Genomic DNA, 24,405 nt, shown 5'->3' on the forward strand with positions numbered 1-24,405 from the left:
ATATTCATCAGTGCAAATACGGAGAGTGCTGAAAGACTTAACAACATGTTGTGTATCTATGGTGAGAGTTAAGGCAAGGAGTAAACAGAGATAAAATCACTATCTTCTTTACCCCGAATACGACTTAGGAGATACGGCAAGCTATGAAGAATATGCTCACGATCCCGATGGAAGCCTTCAGTGGAAAATATTTAGGGCTACCTGTTGCTACAGGTCGTCTCACGAGTGAAGTTTTTTTATCACATTGCTGAGAGGTCTAGAGCATGAATTCTGGGATGGTATGAAAAAGGCTTTCCTGTGCGGCTAAGGAGGTACTCTTGAAGGCTGTTATACAAACAATGCCTATGTACAACATTTCATGTTGTAAGTTGACAAAAAAATCTACGAAAAGATAAGATCTTATATGGCAAAATATTGGTGGAGTAGCTCTTCAGATCCAATTAACACTCCAAGACTCAAGAATTCATATAAAAACAAAGAGAATTAGATGCATTGGTAGCGAGTTGCCTGCTTGCGTAATGATATGTGTCTAAAATAACAATGTTGATCCTGTTGTCATCTACCATAAGTATTAGAACATGTATCCATAAGCTTATTCTTTGGCTTCTTTTATTAACTACACCATTGTTTGTTACTGTTTTTATAAGGCTTTTGATTTTATGGAAGCAAATAGTTTTTAAATAAAAAGATATTAAGGATCTTATCTTATTGAAAATTAAGTTTTAAGGTGGTTGCTAAACTTTAGATGTCTGAAATCGGATATTTTTCAGACCACGACGTGCAACCGTCCGATTCCAATCTAACGGCGTCTAGTTATCTTCTTCCTTTGTTTTTTCTCCCCGCACTTATCCTCTCCACGATGCCGTGACACGCCCCCGCCCCACCCGCCTCCGGCCATCTACGGCAGTTCTCCCGTCGCCCTATTCGCGCTCACCGCCACGCTAACCACTCTATTTTTCTCGCCCTCATCGCCAACCCCTCCCACCACTGCTTTACCGCACAACCATACCGCCACCCACCGCCAATCCAACCGTCTTTCTAAACCTTTATCTAACCTTGAGGTCACCGATAAATTTTAAAACCTTGAACCCTAATCTCTTCCACTAAACTCACCGATGATCGTCACATTCGTACGATCAACTGAAATTTTGAGCGCCTTATTCCAGATGTGTGGAGTTTTAAATCTAAATCACTAGGGTTAAGTGCAAATTTAAAGCTGAGGATTTTCATGATCTTCAATGCGACGGGGCGGCTAACCTGAAGTTACCAAACCCGAAGACGGAAACCAAACCACCCCAATTCCGTCGGCCGCACGGACGGAACCCACCAAATCGCATCGTCTCGACCACCCTACCACCACCACTCCGCCGCCGACGCCGCGCCGCGCCGGGCCGCTGCCACCGCCTGCCTCTCGCTGTTCTCCGCATGGCCGCCTCGTACTACGACCCGCCACAGCCCCACTCCTCCTCGTCCTCCTACCCTCCGCCGCCTCCCCCGCCGGGCACCTCCCCGTACGGCGCGTACCGCCACGCCTACCTGCCGGCGCCGCCGCTCCCCGCCGCTTACGGCGCCTACTACGACCGTGCGGAGCAGTTCCTCCCGCAGCGCGACGAGCTCCGCACCCTCTTCATCGCCGGCCTCCCCAGTGATGCCAAGCCACGCGAGGTCTACAACCTCTTCCGCGACTTCCCCGGATACGTCTCCTCCCACCTCCGCTCCGGCAAATCCTCCCAGGTTTCCCCCCTTCCCGTCGCTCCTTATCAACTAAACTTCTCGGTTTGCTCCACACCAGGGCTTGCGATCCTGATATGGAAGTCTCCTTTCTGTTATTCCTTATTCGAAGGCTAACCTAACCGAACTGTTTCTACGTTGCAGGCGTATGCTTTTGCTGTGTTTGCAGATCAGCCATCCGCATTAGCTGCCATGACTGCCACTAATGTAAGAACAACATGCCTGAACAGTATGTCAAGCTATACTTAGTGTAGATTAATTGTTGCTCTTACAGTCATATGATTTTGGTAGGCCATTCTTCCGAAGTGGTTATTTCCGTGTCAGAAGTTACAGCTGCAAACAATATGTTATATCGACCAACAGATGATATGCTGCATTCTGATTCATTTCTTGTCGCAGGGAATGATATTTGACCTTGAGAAGAATTGTTCTCTCCATGTAGATCTTGCAAAATCCAATTCAAGATCCAAGCGCTTGAGATCAGGTAGCCAATTAACCTTCAGTTCCAGAACATCTTTCCTGCATATGTTCATGCCCTAGTAAGTGTTTCTTCATTGCTGTTGACACACTTCTCTTCTCATCAGATGATGCTTCACCTTATTCTTCTGAGAAAAAGATTAGAAAACCAAGGGGATTTCCTGATTCAGGTATCGTTCAAGTAGCTTTTGGGACTACATGTCATGAAAGAAAATCATCTGTTCCTTTTCACACGTGTTTCTCTATGCACTACGATGTTTGTGCTTATGGTTGGTCCATGCTGCTCCAAAAATCCACAGTTCTACTCACTCCCAGCAGCCACTAAAATGTTTTCTCACTGTCAGGGGAAACAGTTGATCTTGAGTTCCTACAATATTTATTTATTCTACTATTTTCTTTGTTTTTGTATCTTACTTTATGTGTTAAGGTGGCTTCATATCCTCAGCAAATACTTACATGTCTTACAAAGCACTCACCTTGCACATCTTTGGCACAATTTTACATCCTATCAGGTGCTGGAAGCAATATTCACATGTCTGGAATGGGTAATTCTTCACACAGCTTGAATGGTTATCCTTCAGCACAAAGGTTATGGCACACTACTTGAGCACACTTTTATCATGTGATTTTGTTAGGAGAATCAGCTTAAGCTACCCTCCAGCTGATACTAAGATGTAGGCGATCTATATTGGATCGGAGCTATATTTTTAGGGAATATCATAATTCTAATAAATATTGCTTCCATCATGCAGTTACACAAACCTCGAGTCTAGTAGTGGTCACAGCAAGGTGGGCTATGTTCTTGCCTCTTGTCTCCTATATAGGGCATGCTTTGCTGTTTTAAAATTAAACTTGAAGCAATGAGACCAGATAAATTTTTGAAATGAAAGGGGATTTTGTAATGTTATTTGATGAATTCCACCTTGACTGGTTCTGTATGAGAACTCATGTGTCATTTTAACAGATATTTCTGGTATCTAAGATGGAAGCTGTAAACAATTGCTGCAAAGCTTATACGTGTTACCAACTTTTATCATTACAAGAATGGAGCACTGTTGATTAATTCCATTCATAGGACCTATGCAATCTAAAAAAATAAATAAAGAAGAAAAACATTTTCTGCATTAATGGTATTATTGTTCGCTACTTAGTCCTGCAGTCAAAATTGAAGTAACCTAAATTAATTAGGAAGAAGTCCACATTTCAGCCTCCAACTATGACCTGATTTTGTTTTTAAACCTCCAACTCCAAAACCGTCTAGAAAACAACCCTCAAGTATCAAGACCGTCTAAAAGACAAACCTTTATGAATTCCAAGGTGGTTTTGTGCCTATGTGGTGTCCACATGGATCTTTACACATGACTCACCAAAGCAAACTGAAAAAAAAAAGTTGAGGCTCGTGTGTCGTACTCTAATCCATCTTCTTCCTCTTTCCAATCTCTATCCACAAATGCTGCTACATTCAATCTTGCTTCCCTCCACAAATCCTCCAGATCCATCCCCATACCCCCTGCCACCCCATGCCTCTCCATGCATCTTCAGGACAGCAATCTCAGAGTCCTCCTAGCTACTTACGAATTAGCTCCATGAGAGGCGCAGGACGCAGCATATGCTTTCGTCATCTCCTTGCTGTTTGTCAGGATGGACCTCAGGCCAAGCCATAGGCTGATGGGATAAGTCCTTGTGCAGCACATGGTCTTTGTGGGGCTGCTGCATGGTCTTTGTGGGGCTGCCACATGGTGGTCTTGCTACCCATATGCTTTAGGACAGCATCTAGGACAGCATCTTAGACTAGAGGACAGCATCTAGGACAGCATCTTAGACTAGCATCTTAGACTAGCATCTTGGCATATGCTTGGCTGGCCATGGGCCTATAAATATGTATCCCCAACCCCTCAGGTTGGCATGGCATTTGTGTGAGAAATAAAGAAAAATTGCCCTAACTCCTAGTGTCATCCTCTCTCGATGAGAGTAAGAATTCAGCTACTACCAAGAGTAAGAATTCAGCGACTAACAAGTGGTATCAGAGCCTGTTTATCCTGTAGCCTGAGCATCTCCTGCTCATCTCCCCCCTCAGCCTCGCAGCAGCCCCAGCTAAGAGCAGCAGCAGCCCCGGTTGCTCCTGCTCACCCCTCTCCCTCTGCGCAGAGCAGCAGTAGCTCGTCTGAAGCAGCCCTCCCCCGGTAGTGCGTCATGTCCGCAGGGCAGTCTCAGCGCTCGGTCGCCTCGAGCACGCGGCATCGGCAGGAGGCCGAACTTGCCGCGGCAGAGGAACGCGAGCGAGCGGCGGCAGAGACCGCTGCGGCGGCGGCAAGGGCGTCGAGGCTGGCAGCGGCGGAGCTAGCAGCAGCCAGAGCGGAGGCAGAAGCAGCGGCGGCGGCGGTTGCAGCGCGTGCGGCTGCAGCGGAGGTCGAGGCTCTGCGCGGCAGCACCGGCAGCTCCATTTCTGCTGACGACAGCGCCGACGCGGACCTCGAGCTGCCGGAGGCAGAGGCAGCGCGAGAGCGGGCGGCACAGTGGGCAGCGGCGCACGCCCACGAGCGGGGCGGCAGCCCAGACAGGCGCGGACGCGCCGGCGGCGCTCCTGGAGGAGGCGCGCACGGCAACGGTGGCGGACGGGTCGATGGAGAGCGCGGCCTTTACAGGCGGCATGGCTCTCTCCCCGGATCGGTACCGTGGTCACCACGGGTTCCAGGCTGTTGTCAGGGACGTCGGCCCCGGCGGTGGGTGGCCTACCCTCACTAAGACCAACTACGTCGAGTGGGCTGCGGTGATGAGGGTAAAGCTCCAGGTGCGGCACATGTGGGAGGCAGTCCGGTACGGCGACGTCGACTACGACCAGGATCGACGGGCGCTGGATACCCTCATCGCAGCAGTCCCGTCCGAGATGCAGTTCTCGCTTACCAATAAGCGGACTGCCAAGGAGGCTTGGGACGCCATCGCTGCGGCACGCATCGGCAGCGACCGCGCCCGCAAGTCCACACTGCAGGCACTTCGCAAGGAGTGGGAGAACCTGGCCTTCAAGCCAGGTGAGGACGTTGATGACTTTGCTCTCCGTCTCAACACTCTGTTGCAGAAGATGGTGCAGTTCGGCGATGACACCTACGGCGAGGAGAGAGCTGTCGAAAAGCTCTTCCGTTGCGTCCCCGAGAAGTACAAGCAGATGGCTCGCTCGATCGAGTCTCTGCTGGATCTCTCCACGATGTCGATCGAGGAGGCGATAGGCCGCCTCAAGGTCGTCGACAGCGATGAGCCACAATCTCTCTCGGGGCCCATCACCACTGGCGGGAAGCTCCTTCTCACTCGGGAGCAGTGGGATGCCTGCCAGGGTGACTGGAGGAAGGGGGAGCCTTCTTCCACGACAGGTGGCCGCAAGCGTGGCAAGCCGCGCAAGGCGCGTAGAGACGCCCAGGCCGGGGCGCGAGGACGTGCCGAGGGTGATGCCCGCGGAGGCGCCCAGGGCAGCGCCGCCGGCAAGCACAAGCCGGCACGAGACGACACCTGCCGCAACTGCGGCCGGCTTGGCCATTGGGCCAAGGACTGTCGTCAGCCACGACGCGGCCAGGCCCACGTCGCACAGGCGGAGGAGGAGGAGCCGGCTCTGTTCATGGCTCATGCGAGCATAGAGCTACCTCCAGCGGCACCGGCCGCAGCGGCTCTCCTCCACCTTGACGAGCCAAAAGCACACGCCCTCCTCGGCGACGGCTCCGGCAACGACAAGACTGACGGGTGGTGCCTCGACACCGGCGCCACCCATCACATGACCGGTCGACGGGAGTTCTTCACCGAGCTTGACTCTAGCGTCCGAGGCTCCGTCAAATTTGGGGATGCCTCCGGCGTGGAGATCAAGGGCGTCGGTTCCGTCATCTTCACCGCCGTGTCTGGTGAGCACAGGCTGCTCACCGGTGTCTACTACATTCCCGCGTTGAGGAACTCTATCATCAGCTTGGGACAGCTGGATGAGAACGGTTCGCGCGTGGTTGTTGAGGATGGAGTCATGAGGATTTGGGATCGCCGTCGTCGCCTTCTTGCCAAGGTAACCAGAGGCACAAATCGACTCCACGTCCTTAACGTGCAGGTGGCACAACCCCTCTGTCTCGCCGCTCGTCGGGACGACGAGGCGTGACAGTGGCACGAGCGCTTCGGGCACCTTCACTTCGAGGCCCTGAAGCGGCTCAGTGCCGCAGAGATGGTGCGAGGCCTGCCGTGCCTCGACCATGTGGAGCAGCTCTGCGACGTCTGCGTGTTGACGAAGCAGAGGCGACTCCCCTTTCCCCAGCGGGCGAGCTTCCGAGCTAAGGAGAGGCTCGAGCTTGTGCACGGGGACTTGTGTGGCCCGGTGACACCGGCCACACCGGGAGGACGACGCTACTTCCTGCTGCTCGTCGACGACCTCTCCCGCTACATGTGGGTGATGGTCCTCGGCAGCAAGGGAGAGGCTGCGGACGCCATCAGGCGCGCGCAGGCTGCTGCGGAGGCGGAGTGCGGCCGCAAGCTGCGCGTGCTGCGCACCGACAACGGCGGTGAATTCACGGCGGCTGAATTCGCGTCGTACTGCGCTGATAAGGGCATTCAGCGCCACTACTCCGCGCCGTACAGCCCGCAGCAGAACGGCGTCGTCGAGCGGCGCAACCAGACGGTTGTGGGGATGGCTCGGGCCCTCCTCAAGCAGAGGGGGATGCCGGCTGTCTTCTGGGGAGAGGCGGTGGTGACGGCCGTCTACATCCTCAACCGCTCGCCTACCAAGGCGCTCGACGGCAGGACACCGTACGAGGCTTGGCATGGGCGCAAGCCGGCGGTCTCCCACTTGCGGGTCTTCGGCTGCCTCGCGTTCGCCAAGGAGCTTGGCCACATCAGCAAGCTCGACGACAGGAGCACTCCGGGAGTGTTCATCGGCTACGCGGAGGGCTCGAAGGCCTACCGCATCCTCGACCCGAAGACACAGCGTGTGCACACGGCGCGCGACGTTGTGTTCAACGAAGGGCGAGGATGGGCGTGGGACAAGGCGATGGACGACAGATCGGCTCCGACGTACGACGACTTCACTGTCGAGTACGTCCACTTCGAGGGAGCTGGGGGAGTAGGCAGCTCTTCTTCGACGAGCGTGTCTACCCCAGTCCCCGAGCCTCCACCGACCCCGGCGCCTGCTACTTCGACAGCACCACGTTCTTCAGTCAGGACCTCGGCTGCGATGAGTTCTTCGCCGGCTCCACCACAGCCGGCAACGCCACGCACTCCAGCACCGACAGGCACCTCTCCGGGCACGTCTACTCCAACACCAGCTCGTGTCGAGCACAGCCCGGTTGAGCTCGCTACTCCGCTCTCTCACGACGAGGAGCGCATCGACGCGTACCACGACGGCGAGCCGTTGCGGTACCGTACGATGGAGAACCTTCTCGGCGACCAGCCGGTGCCGGGACTGGTGCCTCACGATCTGGAGGCGCAGTTGCACCTTGCGTGTGACGACGGCGAGCCTCGGTCGTTTGCAGAGGCCGAGAGACACGCGGCATGGCACGCCGCGATGCAGTTGGAGATGGATGCGGTTGAGAAGAACCGCACCTGGGAGCTTGCTGACCTCCCTCGTGGTCACCGAGCGATCACCCTTAAGTGGGTGTTCAAGCTGAAGAGGGATGAAGCCGGCGCCATCGTCAAGCACAAGGCTCGCTTGGTGGCACGAGGTTTCGTGCAGTAGGAGGGGGTCGACTTCGACGACGCCTTCGCTCCCGTGGCACGGATGGAGTCCGTGCGACTCCTCCTTGCGCTAGCTGCCCAGGAGGGCTGGCGTGTTCATCACATGGACGTCAAGTCGGCGTTCCTTAACGGCGACTTGAAGGAGGAGGTCTACGTGCACCAGCCGCCGGGATTTACGATCCCCGGCAAGGAGGGCAAGGTGCTCCGCCTGCGCAAGGCCCTCTATGGCTTGCGGCAGGCACTGAGGGCGTGGAATGCCAAGTTGGATTCCACGCTAAAAGGGATGGGCTTCGAGCAAAGCCCGCACGAGGCGGCCATCTACCGACGGGGCAGTGGAGGAACTGCTCTGCTGGTGGGTGTCTACGTCGACGACTTGGTGATCACCGGCACCAAGGATGCGGAGGTGGCGGCATTCAAGGAAGAGATGAAGGCCACCTTCCAGATGAGTGACCTGGGACCTCTCTCCTTCTACCTGGGGATCGAGGTGCACCAGGATGACTCCGGGATCACGCTTCGACAGACCGCCTACGCCAAGCGCGTCGTTGAGCTAGCTGGGCTCACCGACTGCAACCCAGCTCTCACTCCGATGGAGGAGAGGCTGAAGCTGAGCCGCGACAGCACGACGGAGGAGGTGGACGCTACGCAGTACCGGCGTCTTGTGGGGAGCCTTCGCTACCTCGCCCACACACGGCCGGACTTGGCATTCTCCGTCGGCTACGTTAGTCGGTTCATGCAGCGACCGACGACGGAGCACCAGCAGGCTGTGAAGAGGATCATCCGCTACGTTGCGGGGACTCTCGACCACGGCCTCTACTACCCTAGGTGCCCTGGGGCGGCACACTTCGTCGGGTACAGCGACAGCGACCACGCCGGCGACATCGACACCAGCAAGAGCACGAGCGGGATCCTCTTCTTCCTCGGCAAATGCCTCGTTAGCTGGCAGTCGGTCAAGCAGCAGGTGGTGGCCCTGTCCAGCTGCGAGGCCGAGTACATAGCGGCCTCCACCGCTTCGACTCAGGCGCTCTGGCTCGCTCGACTGCTTGGTGATCTCCTCGGCAGAGACACTAGAGCGGTGGAGCTCAGGGTGGACAGCAAGTCCGCTCTAGCCCTGGCAAAGAACCCCGTTTTCCATGAACGGAGCAAGCACATCCGGGTGAGGTACCACTTCATCCGAGGCTGTTTGGAGGAAGGGAGCATCAATGCGAGCTACATCAACACCAAGGATCAGCTTGCGGACCTGCTCACCAAGCCTCTTGGGAGGCTCAAGTTCCTTGAGCTCTGCTCCAGGACCGGGATGGTTCAATCTTCCCACAAGACGACGCACAAGACTTAGGAGGAGAATGATGGGATAAGTCCTTGTGCAGCACATGGTCTTTGTGGGGCTGCTGCATGGTCTTTGTGGGGCTGCCACATGGTGGTCTTGCTACCCATATGCTTTAGGACAGCATCTAGGACACTAGGACAGCATCTAGGACAGCATCTTAGACTAGAGGACAACATCTAGGACAGCATCTTAGACTAGCATCTTGGCATATGCTTGGCTGACCATGGGCCTATAAATATGTATCCCCAACCCCTCAGGTTGGTATGGCATTTGTGTGAGAAATAAAGAAAAAATTGCCCCAACTCCTAGTGTCATCCTCTCTCGATGAGAGTAAAAATTCAGCTACTACCAAGAGTAAGAATTCAGCGACTAACATAGGCATGAACCTCACAAGCTCAATGCCGGCGTTGGTGGCCTTTTGGCGTCCCACTGTTTGGACAGCTCGACAGAGACGCAGGGGTCCTTAGCCTCCTTGCTGGTGTAGGGATGCCTGCAGTAGAAGAACCGGTTGACGGTACAGCTGTCCATCTGCTGATGACTTTAGTGGTGAGGTCAAGGGTCACCACATCGTGGTTGGCAATGGTGGCGCAGTCCAGCCCGGTGGAGGGCGCTGGGCACCATGGAAGGAAAGGGTGAGGAGAAGAAGGTTGAAGGAGGTGACTCAGCACTTGCAAGTCAAGCCATAGCCATGTCAGTGCCACATCAACAGAAACCGTTGTGGTTTTGGCCCAAGGTTGTGTTTTGCACCGGTTTTGTGACTTGAGGGTTGTTATTTTAGACGGTTTTACAGTTGAGGGTTGAAAAATGGACTGAGAGCATAGTTGAGGGTTGAAAACTGGACTTTTTCCTATTAATTGCGTTATCAACTTAATGACATCAGTTGTATTTTAATTAGCTGTTCACTTTGAACTGTCACATATGACATGTTGTTAGATCAAGTTACAAAAACTATAGTAAGGTAACTCACTTTCTTGATGCAACCAAACTGATATATGAATACATATAACTGGGATGATAAGTAGCTTTTCCTGCAGAATCAAGGTGAGAAATGTGCTGGAAATGACTTAGCAAGTAGCAACCCTGTTTTGTTCAAACAGGATGATTGCTCAAGTTAGGTTGAAGTTTGGTTGACAGGCAGAATGGTGTGGGATGCCCTTACTGTTATATCCTAGTTTTATTTGGCTACCATGGATAGAAGTTGATTTCATGATTGTAGAATTTCCCCCTTTTATTTTACACTTATAAATTTGCCTGCCTATGCAAATGTCTTGAATTTTTCATAAGAACACATTTCAATACAGTTAACAATATTTTGGGTGAAATTTGGTTGCCTTATCTTTTGTTGTGCTTTCAAACATACTCCCTCTGATCCAAAATAAGTCATTTTGGACATTGACACGGTCTCCAAAAGTGACACTTGACTAGCAATTTCTATGAGAATATATCATTTTAAATTAAAAGAGTCATATATTATGAAAATATTTTTTATGATGATAGTAAATCAGTTTTATGTTGTCAATCTACTCAGTTCTTTATATGCTGGATCGGAGGGAGTACATGTTTGATCGTATGTCCAGATTTTGGGAACAATGTTTTTGATCCTGACCTGTGAAGTGAGCCATATTAACAATTGAACTTGTTGAACGAAAAACTGAATAAAGGTCCCAAGGCTCTATGTATAAAAACTGCAAAACTTAGAATTTGGGCAACTGAAATGTTTTGATACTTTCAGCTTTTAGTCTATTTCTTCTATTTTTCCTTGGATGAGCTGCTTTATTGAAAGAGATGCATGGTTAATTATTTGTCTTGTGCACTTGCTTGCAGGACCCATCCACATTTGCCCCTCAGAATAATCCTCCATGTCCAACACTCTTTGTTGCGAACCTTGGTCCAACTTGTTCTGAGCAAGAGCTAATAGATGTTTTCTCAAGGTATTACCAATATATTAGTGCTTCATGAGGTGAGATAAAGATTTTGCGGTTTTGACAAGCTTATTTTCGTTTATTAGTTGTGCGGGATTTGTGAAGCTAAAGATGCAAAAGAAGCTTGGAGCTCCAGTTGCATTTGTTGATTTCAAGGTATACCATAGAAAAAGTGCCTTTCTTCCTGTGTTTCTGATTACCATTTATTTTATTTTCTTTGAATCAGTGAGGTAAACTATTCTACCACCTATTCTTAATGTCCAGCCACTATGTTACACTAATATTGGATTTTTGTTAGGTGGATATGTAGGGTAAATTTCTATAATGTTTTCAATTCCTGCGAAAACGTTGGTTAGAGCTGGCACATCAACCAAACACTGGACTTCATTAGTAGGCAGATATTGTGAAAGAACAATGCCCTATAGATTGAGCCTAGGAGACATCTTGAACGATGGTAGTATCTGATTAGATTTCTTCCTGGAGTTTAAATCCTGCTGAGATTCTCTTTGTTTAATGCGTTTTGGAGTCTGAGAAATTGGAACTGAGAAAAGTCAGTTATGCTCTGTTGGAAAATGTTCTAGTTAAGAGTTTTAATGGGTTATTGAGAGTAAAATATACTCCCACCGATTCAAAATGTATGTCGTTTTAGGATTCCTGCTGGTCAAACTTTTTTAACTTTGATCATCAATATATAAAGAATCATTTAGTTTGACAATGTAAAATAGCTGTTACTAGATTCATCATGAAAAGTACCATAATATTTAATTATCTTTATTTGAAATGTCATATTTTCATAGAAATTGCTAGTCAAAGTGTCACCTTGTAGACTGTGTTGATGTCCTAAACGTCATACATTTTGAATCAGAGGGAGTATATTACTACTGTCCTATAATTCTGAATTCCGATAATGTCAGTTTGGCATGTCAACAAACAAGATGAATTCAGTCAATTGAGGTTGTGTTAATTGTCCTTTGAATAATTGGGACGCTTCCAGGTTGTTTTTTATATGAGAGGTCACATACTCCCTTTATACTTGTGGGCTGTGGCAATTCAATTCTGATGAATATAAGAATCCCATTGAATGTTAATCTGCTGCTGCATACAGTCGTCAATACAAAATTCCATTGAATATTGTTCTACTTATGCGTACACAGTTGTCAATCAAAAGCTATTTGATGTGATGTCATGAAATAGTGGCTAGCAACTGTTTGACATCTGAAACTAGGATTATGTTCTTATAATGCAGTGCTGTTTTTTTTCCCTACAGTCACATTTTCCTCCAGAATTACTCGAGCATTTTAATTACTATTGGTGTGTATATTTGTTTGAACTTCTTGCCAAAGTAAACCCTAAACCAAAGTTCTCCTGTCTGCAGGATGTGAACAGTTCAACTGAAGCACTAAATCGTCTCCAAGGAGTTATCCTGTATTCATCACCTGGCGAGGGAATACGTTTAGAGTATCCTACAGTTGGGATTTAACTTTGCTACTATTATATTTAGCTGCAAATTTTTTGGCAGGGTTTGTTTGGTCGCTTTAACTAGTACCGTTTGATGAGAGCTAGTGACATTATACATTTGTTATCCCTGAACTTTAAAGTGCGCTCAGCTCAGACCAATTCTCTAGAAGTTATTAGTATGATTTAATTCATGTTTGTTCAGTCTCACCTCAATTAATGAGAGCACGGCACTGCAAGTCGAATCTTACCTTTAACAATCAAACAAACTGTTGTTATTTGTCTCTGTCTCACCAATCCACACAATCATTGTCTTGTTTGAATTAGTTGGCTGTAGCTCTAATGAATTGATGCATGCTAGAGCTTTTTAAGCGTAACCATATATGATCGCAATACTTCATTCGTATTTCTTTTACTTTTGATCTAGTTCCCTAACATGTTTTAGATATGCCAAATCACGGATGGGCCTTCGTAAGGGTGACAAGCGCCCTTAAGTACAGCTGAAGGATGGGCCTTCGAAAGCGCGATAAGCACCCCAAAGTACAGCTGAAAGATGAGGAAGCTGTTGTTTTTCATACAGCACAAAGTGGCAGCTGAGCATGATCAATGATGTTCATTCATGACTGGTTGTGCTGACGCTGTCTAGTCCGATGACATATTTATTCAGCTAATGTCTTGCCCATGACGATGTTAGGCTATGGAGGTCTTTCAAATGCATGAACGATGTAACTGGGTTTGGTTGTATCACTTATTATTGTCTATACGTATCATTTGTTTCTCCGGATCCTGTCTCCTTGTCTTCAAATTTTAAGCTAGGATTGTTCTCTATTTACAGCCTAATTCAGAACGATCGTACTTATTTGTTGATGAGAAATCAATTGCGCAGTACAGAATTAACTGTATTTGTTGATGAATTAAGGCCAATGTGTGTACCAGTGAATGGTGTGTCTGATGTTCGTAATCACCGTGCCTGATGTGAAAACAGAGATTCGTTGGTGGGTTTGGTCGTGGGTTCTCTGTGTCTGATGTGTCGTGTATTTTCTTATGCTAAATGCTTGTGAGTTAATGTGGTTTGTTATTGAAGGTACTCATAAGAACTCATAGATTAACATAATCTTGACTGCACATTCTTTTTTTTATGCTTCTACTACCTCGGTTTGTTTGATCAATTTGTGCTTTATGGAAAATTTTAGGGCAAATAATGAAGCTCAGCATACTTGCAACCTAAAAGCTTGGCACTTTCCATAACACTGGAGCGTCGTCTCTTATCCTCCACCTCAAAGTACTCAAACATGCACTAGAAAAGAAAAAGAAAGAAAGAAACTGAAACATTATCTTGGTAAATTTTTAAGGTTATTTGCAGGTTGCCCTACTTTCTGCGTAGAAGTACTATATCTAATAGTGATGGTTCTGCTGGACTATACCCACTCTTATTTCCCCTTCTATCTGAACTATGATTGTTCATCACCTTTCGTTAACACGAAAGTTCATGGTCATCGAAAAGGTGCACTGTGTAAAAGTGTAAAGACAAAAGGCGCGAGTTACTGCTTTGATAATCCATGGATAATCGGATATCATTTCGATGAAAGTATATGCTATCCATGCTCCCTGGTATCCCCTGTATTGCCTGTGCTACCAAATAGCTGACAGGAGCCTGTTTATGATTAGCTAAGCAATGATCAAGTATGATTATTGGATATGACTGGACATAGGCGATGATCTCTCAACTCGGTCAAATTTTAGGCTGTTAACTGCACTCACCAATCGACCCCTTTATTATTGTTGCAACACAAGTGCACAACAGAACCCCTAAGCTGACCTGATTCTCCTGTACCTTCAGTGAGTGGTTGAGCTTGACATTTTGTTTAGAACAACACGTTGGGTTTTCAATGGTGTCTGCTTGCTGTTGAAAGTAATAGCACTTCAATATTTAATTTAAATTTAAATTTTGATATAAAATGAATAAGAACATATGTAAATAATCAATAATGATTATGTTCCGACTAGCTCCGGCTAGCCCCGACTAAATTCCACTAGCCTCGAGTAGGATTCGATAAGTCTCAACACGCCTCTACTAGAGCATATTCTCGACAAGATATTTGACTAGGTACTCGATCAGCAAATGTACTTGACCAGGCACTCGAGTATGGTTTACATACGTACCCGACGACAACATGGGATGCAGATGCTCCCGTGGTATCGATACTCGATGCAGTAGATGATGATGAAGATGAAGTAGTTGATGCAGAGGCCACCGTGATGTCGATCTAGTAGGCAATGATAAAGACAAAGTAGTCAAAGTAGATCGTGATGATGCAAAGAAAGCAGATCGTGAGCAATCGTGACGAGCGCTTTCCAAAAAAAAAAACCTTATTCACCCTGTCCCGATGCAAGATCCCAAGGGTGACGGGTTCAAGAAACATGCTCTCTCATTCGTCGGTGCATGCCGGCACAACGGGATGGAGTAGACTACATGAAATGGCATAACAGAGAGAAATTGACAAAACCCTAATTACGTGTGGTGTCTCACATCTCTACTTTAGAATTAAAATATAATGGGCTAAGCCCATATATTCTAACAACCCCTCATCAGATTTCAAAGTCCCACAAAGATTTACCTTTTTCTAAATATTGTTTGATATACCAGTGTTTCAGTGGAGCCTGTTAAGTTGAATATCCATCTAGAACATCAAGCTACACTCATTCACAACCTAGACATTAGATTAAGCCTTGAATTACAAGTCTTGTGCAAACAAGTTTCACTTGAAGCCATAACTGACACTAGGCTGCCAGTAGGCGACCCCCACGTGTGGAGCATATAAGTCACACTCCATGGTCTTTTCATGAGTTTATCAGAGATCACTCAAGTCTCATAGACTGCAACTAACAATTAGGCTCATATAGGTATGTTGTTTCAAGAATACCCTGTAGGTTAGCATCTTCACTAATTAAAACCAATATAATACATTAAGGTAATAGCCAACCTATCTTACAGATTTCGGGAGTCTTGCATCTTTACTCGAGTGGATTGTGTGGTACTCTCCTTTAGTTAATCAATAGCTTGTTCTTCCTAGGTCCTAATTCACGGGATCTACGATCACATAGGTTGAGTTACCACTACTGTATAACTCACACGGGTCTCATATCTATCTCCTTCGATACATTATCTATCACATTTTGTGATAGTCCCTTTGTAAATTGATCTGCCATATTTTTAGCTGTTTGGATATAATCCAACGTTATCATTCCAGAGTTTCTCAATTTTCTGACAGATTTTAATCTTCTCTTTACATGTCTTGAGGATTTCATGTTGTCCTTAGAACTGTTCACTTGACAATAACTGTTCGATTATCACAGTTCATAAAGATAGCCGATATCGGTTTTTCGACCATTGGCAAATCCATCAAAAGCTCACTTAGCTATTTTGCTTCAACAGTGGTTGTGTCTAACACTATGGGTTCTTCTTCCATGGTTGATCTCATCAATATGATCTGTTTGCAAGACCTCCATGAAACAGCAGCACCGCCAAGTGTGAATATATACCCACTTGTGGTCTTTATCTCATCAATATCGGATATCCAATTTGAATCAATATAATCCTCTAGTATTGATATTACCCAATATAGTAAAGTCCAAAATTCACAGTACCTAGAAAGTAGCGCTTGACTTGATCAAGCGTATGTCAATGATCATCACCCAGGTTATAAGTAAACCGGCTAAATTTGCTCATAGCAAATGAGATGTCAGAAGTTGTAGCACTAGCTAGGTACATGAGTGATCCAATTATTTAGTATTATCTCAGTTGATCCTTAACAATTTTTTTATTCTTTCAAAGTATTAAGCTAGGATCATAAGGTGTTAGAGCGATATGTAGCCAAAGCGGCTCAAGATCTTTTCCACATAATGGGATTGCGAAAGTGTAATTCCATTCTAACCTCTAATCAACTTAATATTTAAGATAATATCAGCCTCTTTCAGATCTTTCATATCGAAATTTTTAGACAAATATGATTTGATCTCATTAATCACATCAAGATTTGTTCCAAAAATAAAGATGTCATCAACATACAAGCACAGAATAACTTCATCACCCCCATATGGCGATAATACATATATCTATCAGCTTCATTAACAACAAAGCATGCAGATATTAACATTCTATCAAACTTCTCATACCATTGCTTAGGGGCTTATTTGAGGCCATACAAAGATTTCAGCAACTTACATACCTTGTCCTCCTAACCTTCTACTACAAACCCATCAGACTAATCTATATAGATTTCCTCATCCAACTCTCCATTAAGTAAAACTGTCTTAACGTCCATCTGATGAACGATAAGACCATGTGAGGTAGCCAAAGAAAGTAGTACTCTTATCGTGATCATTCGAACGACAGGTGAATAAGTATAAAAGAAATCTTTGTCTTCTTTTTTGGTATAACCCTTAGCCACAAGTCGAGCTTTATACTTTTCGATAGTACAACCTACAGGTTTACAACCGTAAGGTTGATTTGTGACTTCCCATGTCCCGTTAGCGAGAAGAGAATCCATCTCGCTACGAACAACCTCCTTCTAGTAATACATCTGGAGATGCATAAGTTTCTGAAATCGATTTGGGAGTGTCATCCACAAGATACACAATAAAATTATCACCAAAGGATTTTATTGTCCTTTGCCTCTTACTCCTTCTCGGAGCCTCATTGTCATCCTCCTCAGGAACTAGCTCGAGTGGTTGCTCAGAATTTTTGAGTGGTGTGATAAGTTCAAGAATTATCTCAGAGATTTGACTAGAAATGTTATGTATATCCTTCATAGGAAATATGTTCTCAAACAAGGTAGCATCTCTAGACTCCATAATTGTATTGACTAACATGTCAGATACCTCAGATTTAACTACTAAAAACATATAGGCAATGCTTCAATGAGCATATCCCAGAATGACACAATTCACTGTCTTAGGTCACAACTTGTTTTTTTTAGTTATTGATACATTGACTTTCGCCAAACACCCCAAGTGCGCAAATAAGAAAGTGATGATTTTCTCCTTTCTCATTCTTCATATGGGGGTTTTCTCCTTATTCTTAGTAGGAACTCTATTTAAAATATGACATGAAGTCAACAAGACCCCCATGCCTTAGATAAATGCACAGTGTCTAAGATGGCATTAATCAGGCCAGTCAGGATGGGGTTCTTCCTCTTGGCTACCCCGTTTGATTGGGGTGAATAGGGAGATGTTCTCTCATGAATAATTTCATGTTCTTTATATAATAAGTCGAAACTACTCGAGAAGTACTCTCCACCACGATTCGGCCTAAGTCTTCTAATTTTTCTTTTCCAATTGATTTTCAACTTTTGCCTTATAGATCTTAAAGTAGTCTGGAGTCCCATCTTTCAATTTCAATAAATACACATAACAAAATCTAGATGCATCATCGATTAAAATCATGAAATATCTTTTTTCATCCTTTGTCAACACACTATTCATCTCACAAAGATCTAAATATTGAGTTCTAACATTGCCAAATTTCTTTCCTTGCCTGCCTCATGAGGCTTTCGATGTTGCTTATATTGCACATAACTTTAACACTTAGAACCTTTGATAATGAAAAATTTGAAATTAAATTCAAGCTGAAAAGCCGAGTCATACAACCAAAATTTATATGACATAACCGTGAGTGCCAAACACTAGCCTCATCTCCATTAATATTGCCTCAAATATGTTTCACAAGTTTATTGTAGAAATCGGAAAAATAAAAGCGGAACAAGCCTCTACACTCATAGCCTTTACCAATAAAAAGTCCATGTTTTAACAGAACCAATTTATTAGACTCAAGTACCACCTTAAACCCGTCTCTATAGAGAAGATAGTCACTAACTAGATTCTTGTTTATTGAAGGAATATGCTGTACGATCTTTCCCGAAGTAAACTCCGGATCTACCGTACCAATACCATGAACAGGAGCATGAGACCCATTTTTCATTAAGACAGAAGAATCTCAAGCGATCTGATAAGAAGAGAACTTGTCAGTACACACGTGTACATTAGCTCCAGTATCAATCCACCAACTGGTAAAATGATTCACAGAAAGAACAGTAGGTAAATTACCATAACCACTAGTTCTATCTCTAGTGTTGCCAATGGTCAGTTGGTCACGTTGACATACTTGGTGTTATTTTCTTGATTAACCCTTCTTCTTTTACAGTCTCGACAATCTTTGGCCCAATAGCCAACCTCGCCGCACATGAAACAAAGTTTATCATCTTTGTTCATCTTCTTCTTCGTGAAGTTGCTGGTTTGTTTATCCTTATTATTTTTCCCTTTATACTTACAATTAGAGGACTGTCGCACCACATTTGCGCTAGACTGTCCATCGCTTCCTTTGTTATTCACAACCTTAACTTGAGCTTTCTCCTCAATATTAAGAGACACGATCAAACTCTCAACAGAGATCTCTTGTCTCTTGTGTTTTAGAGCAGTGACAAAATTTCTTCACGAGTGAGGCAATTTAGCAATAATGCCCCCAACCACAAACTTGTTGGGTAAGGTGCACTTTAGGAGCTCAAGTTCTTTTACAATGCACTGAATCTCATAAGCCTGCTCGACTACCGATCGATTATCAACTATCTTATAGTCATGATATTGCTCCATAGATACAGTTCATTGTCTGCATCTGACGCACCAAATTTTGCATTCAATGCGTCCAATAACTCCTTTACATCCTTTATGTGCATGTATACATCACAGAGACATCGATAAGAGCGCTAAGAACATATCCTTAAAAAAGTGTATTGGCTTCCTCGAACTTCTTCTCCTTATTAGAGGAAAGAGTTCCTTCAAACCTACCAGACGCAACCTGGTAGCAATTTATAGCCGTAAACCATAGAGTGGCTTTGACCACCATCTCTTAAAGTGCATACCAGTAAACTTGTTCGACCTCAGTGCATCGATAAAACCAGCTATTGTTAAATCAAAGTGCTTACAAAAGGTTTTTTTGGATTGTTGGAAATAATATCACTTTTAGATTTAATTTAATTTAATTCCTGATATAAAAATGAACAAGAATATATGCAAATAATCAATAACAATTGTGTTCCGACTAGCCCCGAGTAGGATTCGACAAGTCTCAACACGCCTCGACTCGAGCATATTCTCGACAAGATATTTGACTAGGTACTCGACTAGCAAATATACTCGACTAGGTACTTGAGTAGGATTTATATATGTAGCCGATGACGACGTAAAATGTAGACGCCCCCGTGGTGTTGATGCTTGATGCAGTAGATGATAATAAAGATGAAGTAGTCGACACAGAGGCCACCATGATGTTGATCCAGTATGCGATGACAAAGACGAAGTAGTTGAAGTAGATCGTGATGATGTAGAGGAAGCAAATCATGATCAATCGTGACGAGCTCTTCCAAAAAAACCTTATTCTCATCTCCCAGTGCAGGATCCTAAGGGCAACGGGTTCTGGAGATCCGCTCTCCCGTTTGTCGATGCACACCGACGCAGCGGGATAGAGTAGACTACGTGCGACGACGCAACTGAGAGAAATTGGCAAAAACCATAATTACGTGTGGTGTCTCGTGTCTCTCCTTTATGCGGTGGCTGATAGATATATATAGAGGGAGAGTCGCGTGGTTGAGACACACTACGACTGGAGATAGTTACGCTACCATAATCAGAATCTTGCCCAACACGATTTTTGTATATTTATCTGTTTGCCTATGAGCATAAAGAAAGAAACCGCAAAAAAGAGGCTAGACTTGCGTAAGCAACTGAACCCGATTTCGACGGACCATTCACACAGGTATCGTGCACCGACGCCGACATCAACCCGGCGAGGCGAGCGAGCGTGTGTTCTTTTAATCCTCTCATCCACATATACTAAGTAAGTGTAAGAGAGAAACTCTTTTAAGTTAGTCTCTATATACTTGAATTAGCAAAGTGTAACTAAAAAATACATACCTCGTTTTTAAGTTAGGCCCTGGAATTTATTTAGAATTATACAAATATAATAAGCTAAATCTATATATTCTAACACGCCTGTCATACTCGTTGCTTGCGTCTCTTGTTAAAACTGACAACTGACGTTGTTTATTTTTGTTGTCCAGATTTTCTGCAACAAGTTCAGAGAGCTACCTGGCATTTTAATTTGAAATACTAGGGCAAAATGCATTGCCAATTGGAAGCCACCTTAACATTTTCGATCAATAATTGTCGTAATCTATTTGTGTTGTATACTTTGTTGGTTTGTTCAACATGAGTACTTAGAGCATTCGTCAAGTGTAAGGTTCTATTTATTTTTTATTCTAACTATGGATTCTACTCTAAAAGTAAAAGAAAAAAAACCGCAGCCTACAAGCTAATTCTCACAATCCATATCAAATTATACTACAAAACCATATAATACATAATTTGATAGAAATAAACTTCTCTATAAAATTCAGATTGTAACAATCCACATAAAAACAAAACAGGGTCTAAGGCCCTTGGAGGCTTGCATTTTGTATCCCAGCTTTATAAACTTTCTAGTTTCCTGTATCCGTTCTTGGAACCCTAAACTCCAAAAATATGTCAAAGAAGAGCATTGAACTGAATTCTACGAGGATTAAATTAAACTATTCCAGAGCTTTCAAAAAGATTCTGATCATGTGGGAGCAATCACAACATCCATGAAGAGCAGATCTGAAAAGAAGGCGAGCCTTTGCTTTCGATGCTCCTGCTTTTGATGGTTCCATTAGCTCTTGACACCATTATCAACCTAATAATTTATTGTCTGGTGGAGGAGTAGCATCAGATTAGTGACTCTCCTTTTCCTCTTGCAAGGGAGCGGCATGGAGATTTGGCGGCACGCCAAAACATTCTTGGGAAGACACCTTAGAAATATGGCCGTCAATGGTAAGGGCGTAAGGCCAAGACAGCAAGCTTTCTTTCGCCTTTCTTCGGATGTAATCAACTCTTGCTTCTGGCAAGGCACCAGTGTGGTGTACTGGTGTTGAGCCGACGCAATCCCCCGTCTCACACCTAGGTGTTCGGGTTTGAATAATTTCCCGAGTCCCTCTCACGTGACACAATAAAGGTATTACGACGTGTCTGTCGTCTATAAGGATCTATAATGGATACTGATAATCTCTCTAAGAACATAAACTTTTAATTATGTGTAGTTGTAGAGCTGTTCATGTATGTACGTGAGGTGTGTTTATGTATACATGTGTTATATGTGAGGTAAGTGGGCACTTAGGCCATCTTCAGCAGCTATCTCAAATTTTCATCCTCAAAAATACTATTACAGCATCCCTTATCATTATTACAATATCTCTAATTTTTTTCATCTCCAACGGCTACCCTATTTCTTATCTTCTACTACTCTTTTCCTCCCTCCAAACCCACTGTCAACCTCTATTTACAGACTGCTACAATGTCTTTCTCCCTCCAGACCTACTCTCAGCCTCTATAAACAGTAATTCTACATCACTGCTACAGTGTGCGGCTGCTACAGTACCCCCCAGATTTACAGCCCCATACTCTCCCCGCGCACTGTAGCATTTGATAGAGGATCTGCTAGAGATGAATTTTCAGTGGTACAATAGACCGCAAAAAGTACTGTAGTACTGAAATTTGCAGATTTGGGGATTTCATTGAAGTTGACCTTATGAATTATGAATAGATACTATAGCTATTCCTAGTGGAGAGGCGTAAAAAAACTCTTTTAGGTAGCTTCTCAGGTCACAGAAAAGCGACTATTTGCAGAGCATGCGGCCCATCAATTTTAAATACAGCCAACAATATCTTCATGTATGTGTCCAGGGAGAAGCTATAATAGTCCATCTGCATGCATTGACATCAGAGAAAAAAATAAAATCTTAGTTATTAGCAATTTAATTTCACCTCTTATACATAATGTAACATTAAACATGTGCATCATCTAAGTCTAGATATATTAAAGTGTTCACTTATCATTGGAGCTCTAGCTTCGCCCTTTATGTATCAATTCGTATCAAAAGATACCATTACAACATCTTAATTTTGTATTTTTATTCAGGCAAATCAATGGCCAAAAGCCGTGTTTTCGAACCATGCCACTCTTTTTTTTAGAGGGGGGGAGTATAAAGATTCTGTTGAATAATACACACTAGCTACTGTACTTTCTGGATGCAATGTCGCTGCATTCTATGCCAGTAAGACAAATCTTTCCGGCGCCAATTGTCGGATCTCACTACTAATATAAGATTAGCTTACATCTGTTTCATTCTCGGTTGCACAATAAACAAACACCAATGTTCAGGAATCCGTTCTTTTTCTAGAAAAACTGCTCAGAAATCCTTATGAAAAGGGGGTGACAATGACAAGATCAAATATTCAAATGCTTCAGGATGGCAGCAGCACTGCATGGCGCCGTCAGTGTACTGCTGGCAGCTTGTGTTCTTTGAGGCGTCGGTCGAAGGCGATGCAAGGATGGACGTCGATAGATGGTCAGATTGGCTTGCTCATACGTGTCAGGCCCGTGACTTAAATTCCAAGCGTATACTGATAGCATCTCCCCATCCAACCCATTTATGGCGCGAGACGTGCATATTTTTGTCAAAAACATTTTCCGGCACCAAACTCGATAGCCTTTCTCGCTGACTTAATTCGTGACAAAAGATATGCAGTGGTTCATGACTTCTCATGCTGACTTGCAGATGGAACTTGTCGTTTTGAATTGATCGCACAGCCTCTCTTCCGTTCATTGTTTCAACTAACTGCTGCCGAATATCTTCTCAGCTACTAATTGATTGTGCCTTTTTTTTCAATTACAAGATGATGTTTACACATTACTACACATGCATATCACACTCACCCATTTATAAATGTGCTCCTGTTATATACCTACATATAACACCATTAAAATCATTTACGTGTATATAAATAGTAGATATCTGAATTTAAATCTTGATAAGTAGAGTCGTACAGCAAAATGCAAAATTAGACAATATACATGAGCATATTTGTCGAAATAGATAATATGTTACTGTATTTACAAATTTAGCATCCGTATTCGACATATCATTTATCAAAAATAGATTTTCGGTATACCGTACGTCGAAAAACCCATATTCATTACACCGTGTATCGAATATGGGCTACAGTGCCATATTCGGCACACGATGTGCTGAATATGACCAGACCCATGGTTTTTTGATGTACGGTATACTAAAATTTTATTTTTAGTAAATAATGTATCGAGTACAAATGCTAAAATTATAAATATGATAATATATTATCTATTTTAATAAATATGTTTATATATATTATCTAATTTTATATTTTTACAAGAGTCATACCAATCCCTTCGCATCACACGATGACGTGCTTCCCACCTTTAGCTGCAGTGTGACCGTTCTAGCAGCATCTAGCCGTTCCAGGCCTAGATCCAACTGATTTGTGCAGCAAGAGTGAAAGGATCGGTGGATTAGGGCTCCATCCGTAGTGCGGGGATTTCTCTCAAATATAAATGATTATTGAAAATCGATGAAATTTCGACGTTTCAAGTATGACCTAGAAGGTGTGGCCATCAAGTATTGTGCAGATGATAATCTGCTGATGAGTGGAATAAACACAATTGGCGCCCCTTCAAATCCCGTGTTAATTACACTAAAACAATTCGCGGTTTGATTTTCCTTTATCTTGGGCAAGTGAAATGAAGGCAGATAGCGATGGCTTTCTTGCCTCCACATTTCGTCAGTTCAAAGGAGCCTTGACGGCCTAACAATTAACAGCAGTTGTCCATGTCCAATCACACAAAAATCTCCTAATCAATAC

At 44.7% G+C, this 24,405-nt stretch overlaps 1 protein-coding gene across 1 annotated transcript; it reads left to right on the plus strand.

Moving 5' to 3' along the window:
* Positions 1-1,259: 1,259 nt before the first annotated feature.
* On the plus strand, positions 1,260-13,387 carry LOC133927266 (uncharacterized). Its single transcript, XM_062373647.1, has 10 exons — positions 1,260-1,734; positions 1,876-1,938; positions 2,131-2,215; positions 2,316-2,378; positions 2,721-2,796; positions 2,961-2,997; positions 11,048-11,154; positions 11,232-11,301; positions 12,521-12,603; positions 13,046-13,387. Exons 1-10 carry the CDS (start codon positions 1,426-1,428, stop codon positions 13,092-13,094), a joined length of 942 nt encoding a protein of 313 aa, XP_062229631.1. The 5' UTR covers positions 1,260-1,425; the 3' UTR covers positions 13,095-13,387.
* Positions 13,388-24,405: the final 11,018 nt, after the last annotated feature.

The sequence above is a fragment of the Phragmites australis genome, chromosome 8 (genome assembly GCF_958298935.1).
Source record: "Phragmites australis chromosome 8, lpPhrAust1.1, whole genome shotgun sequence".
NCBI lineage: Eukaryota > Viridiplantae > Streptophyta > Magnoliopsida > Poales > Poaceae > Phragmites > Phragmites australis.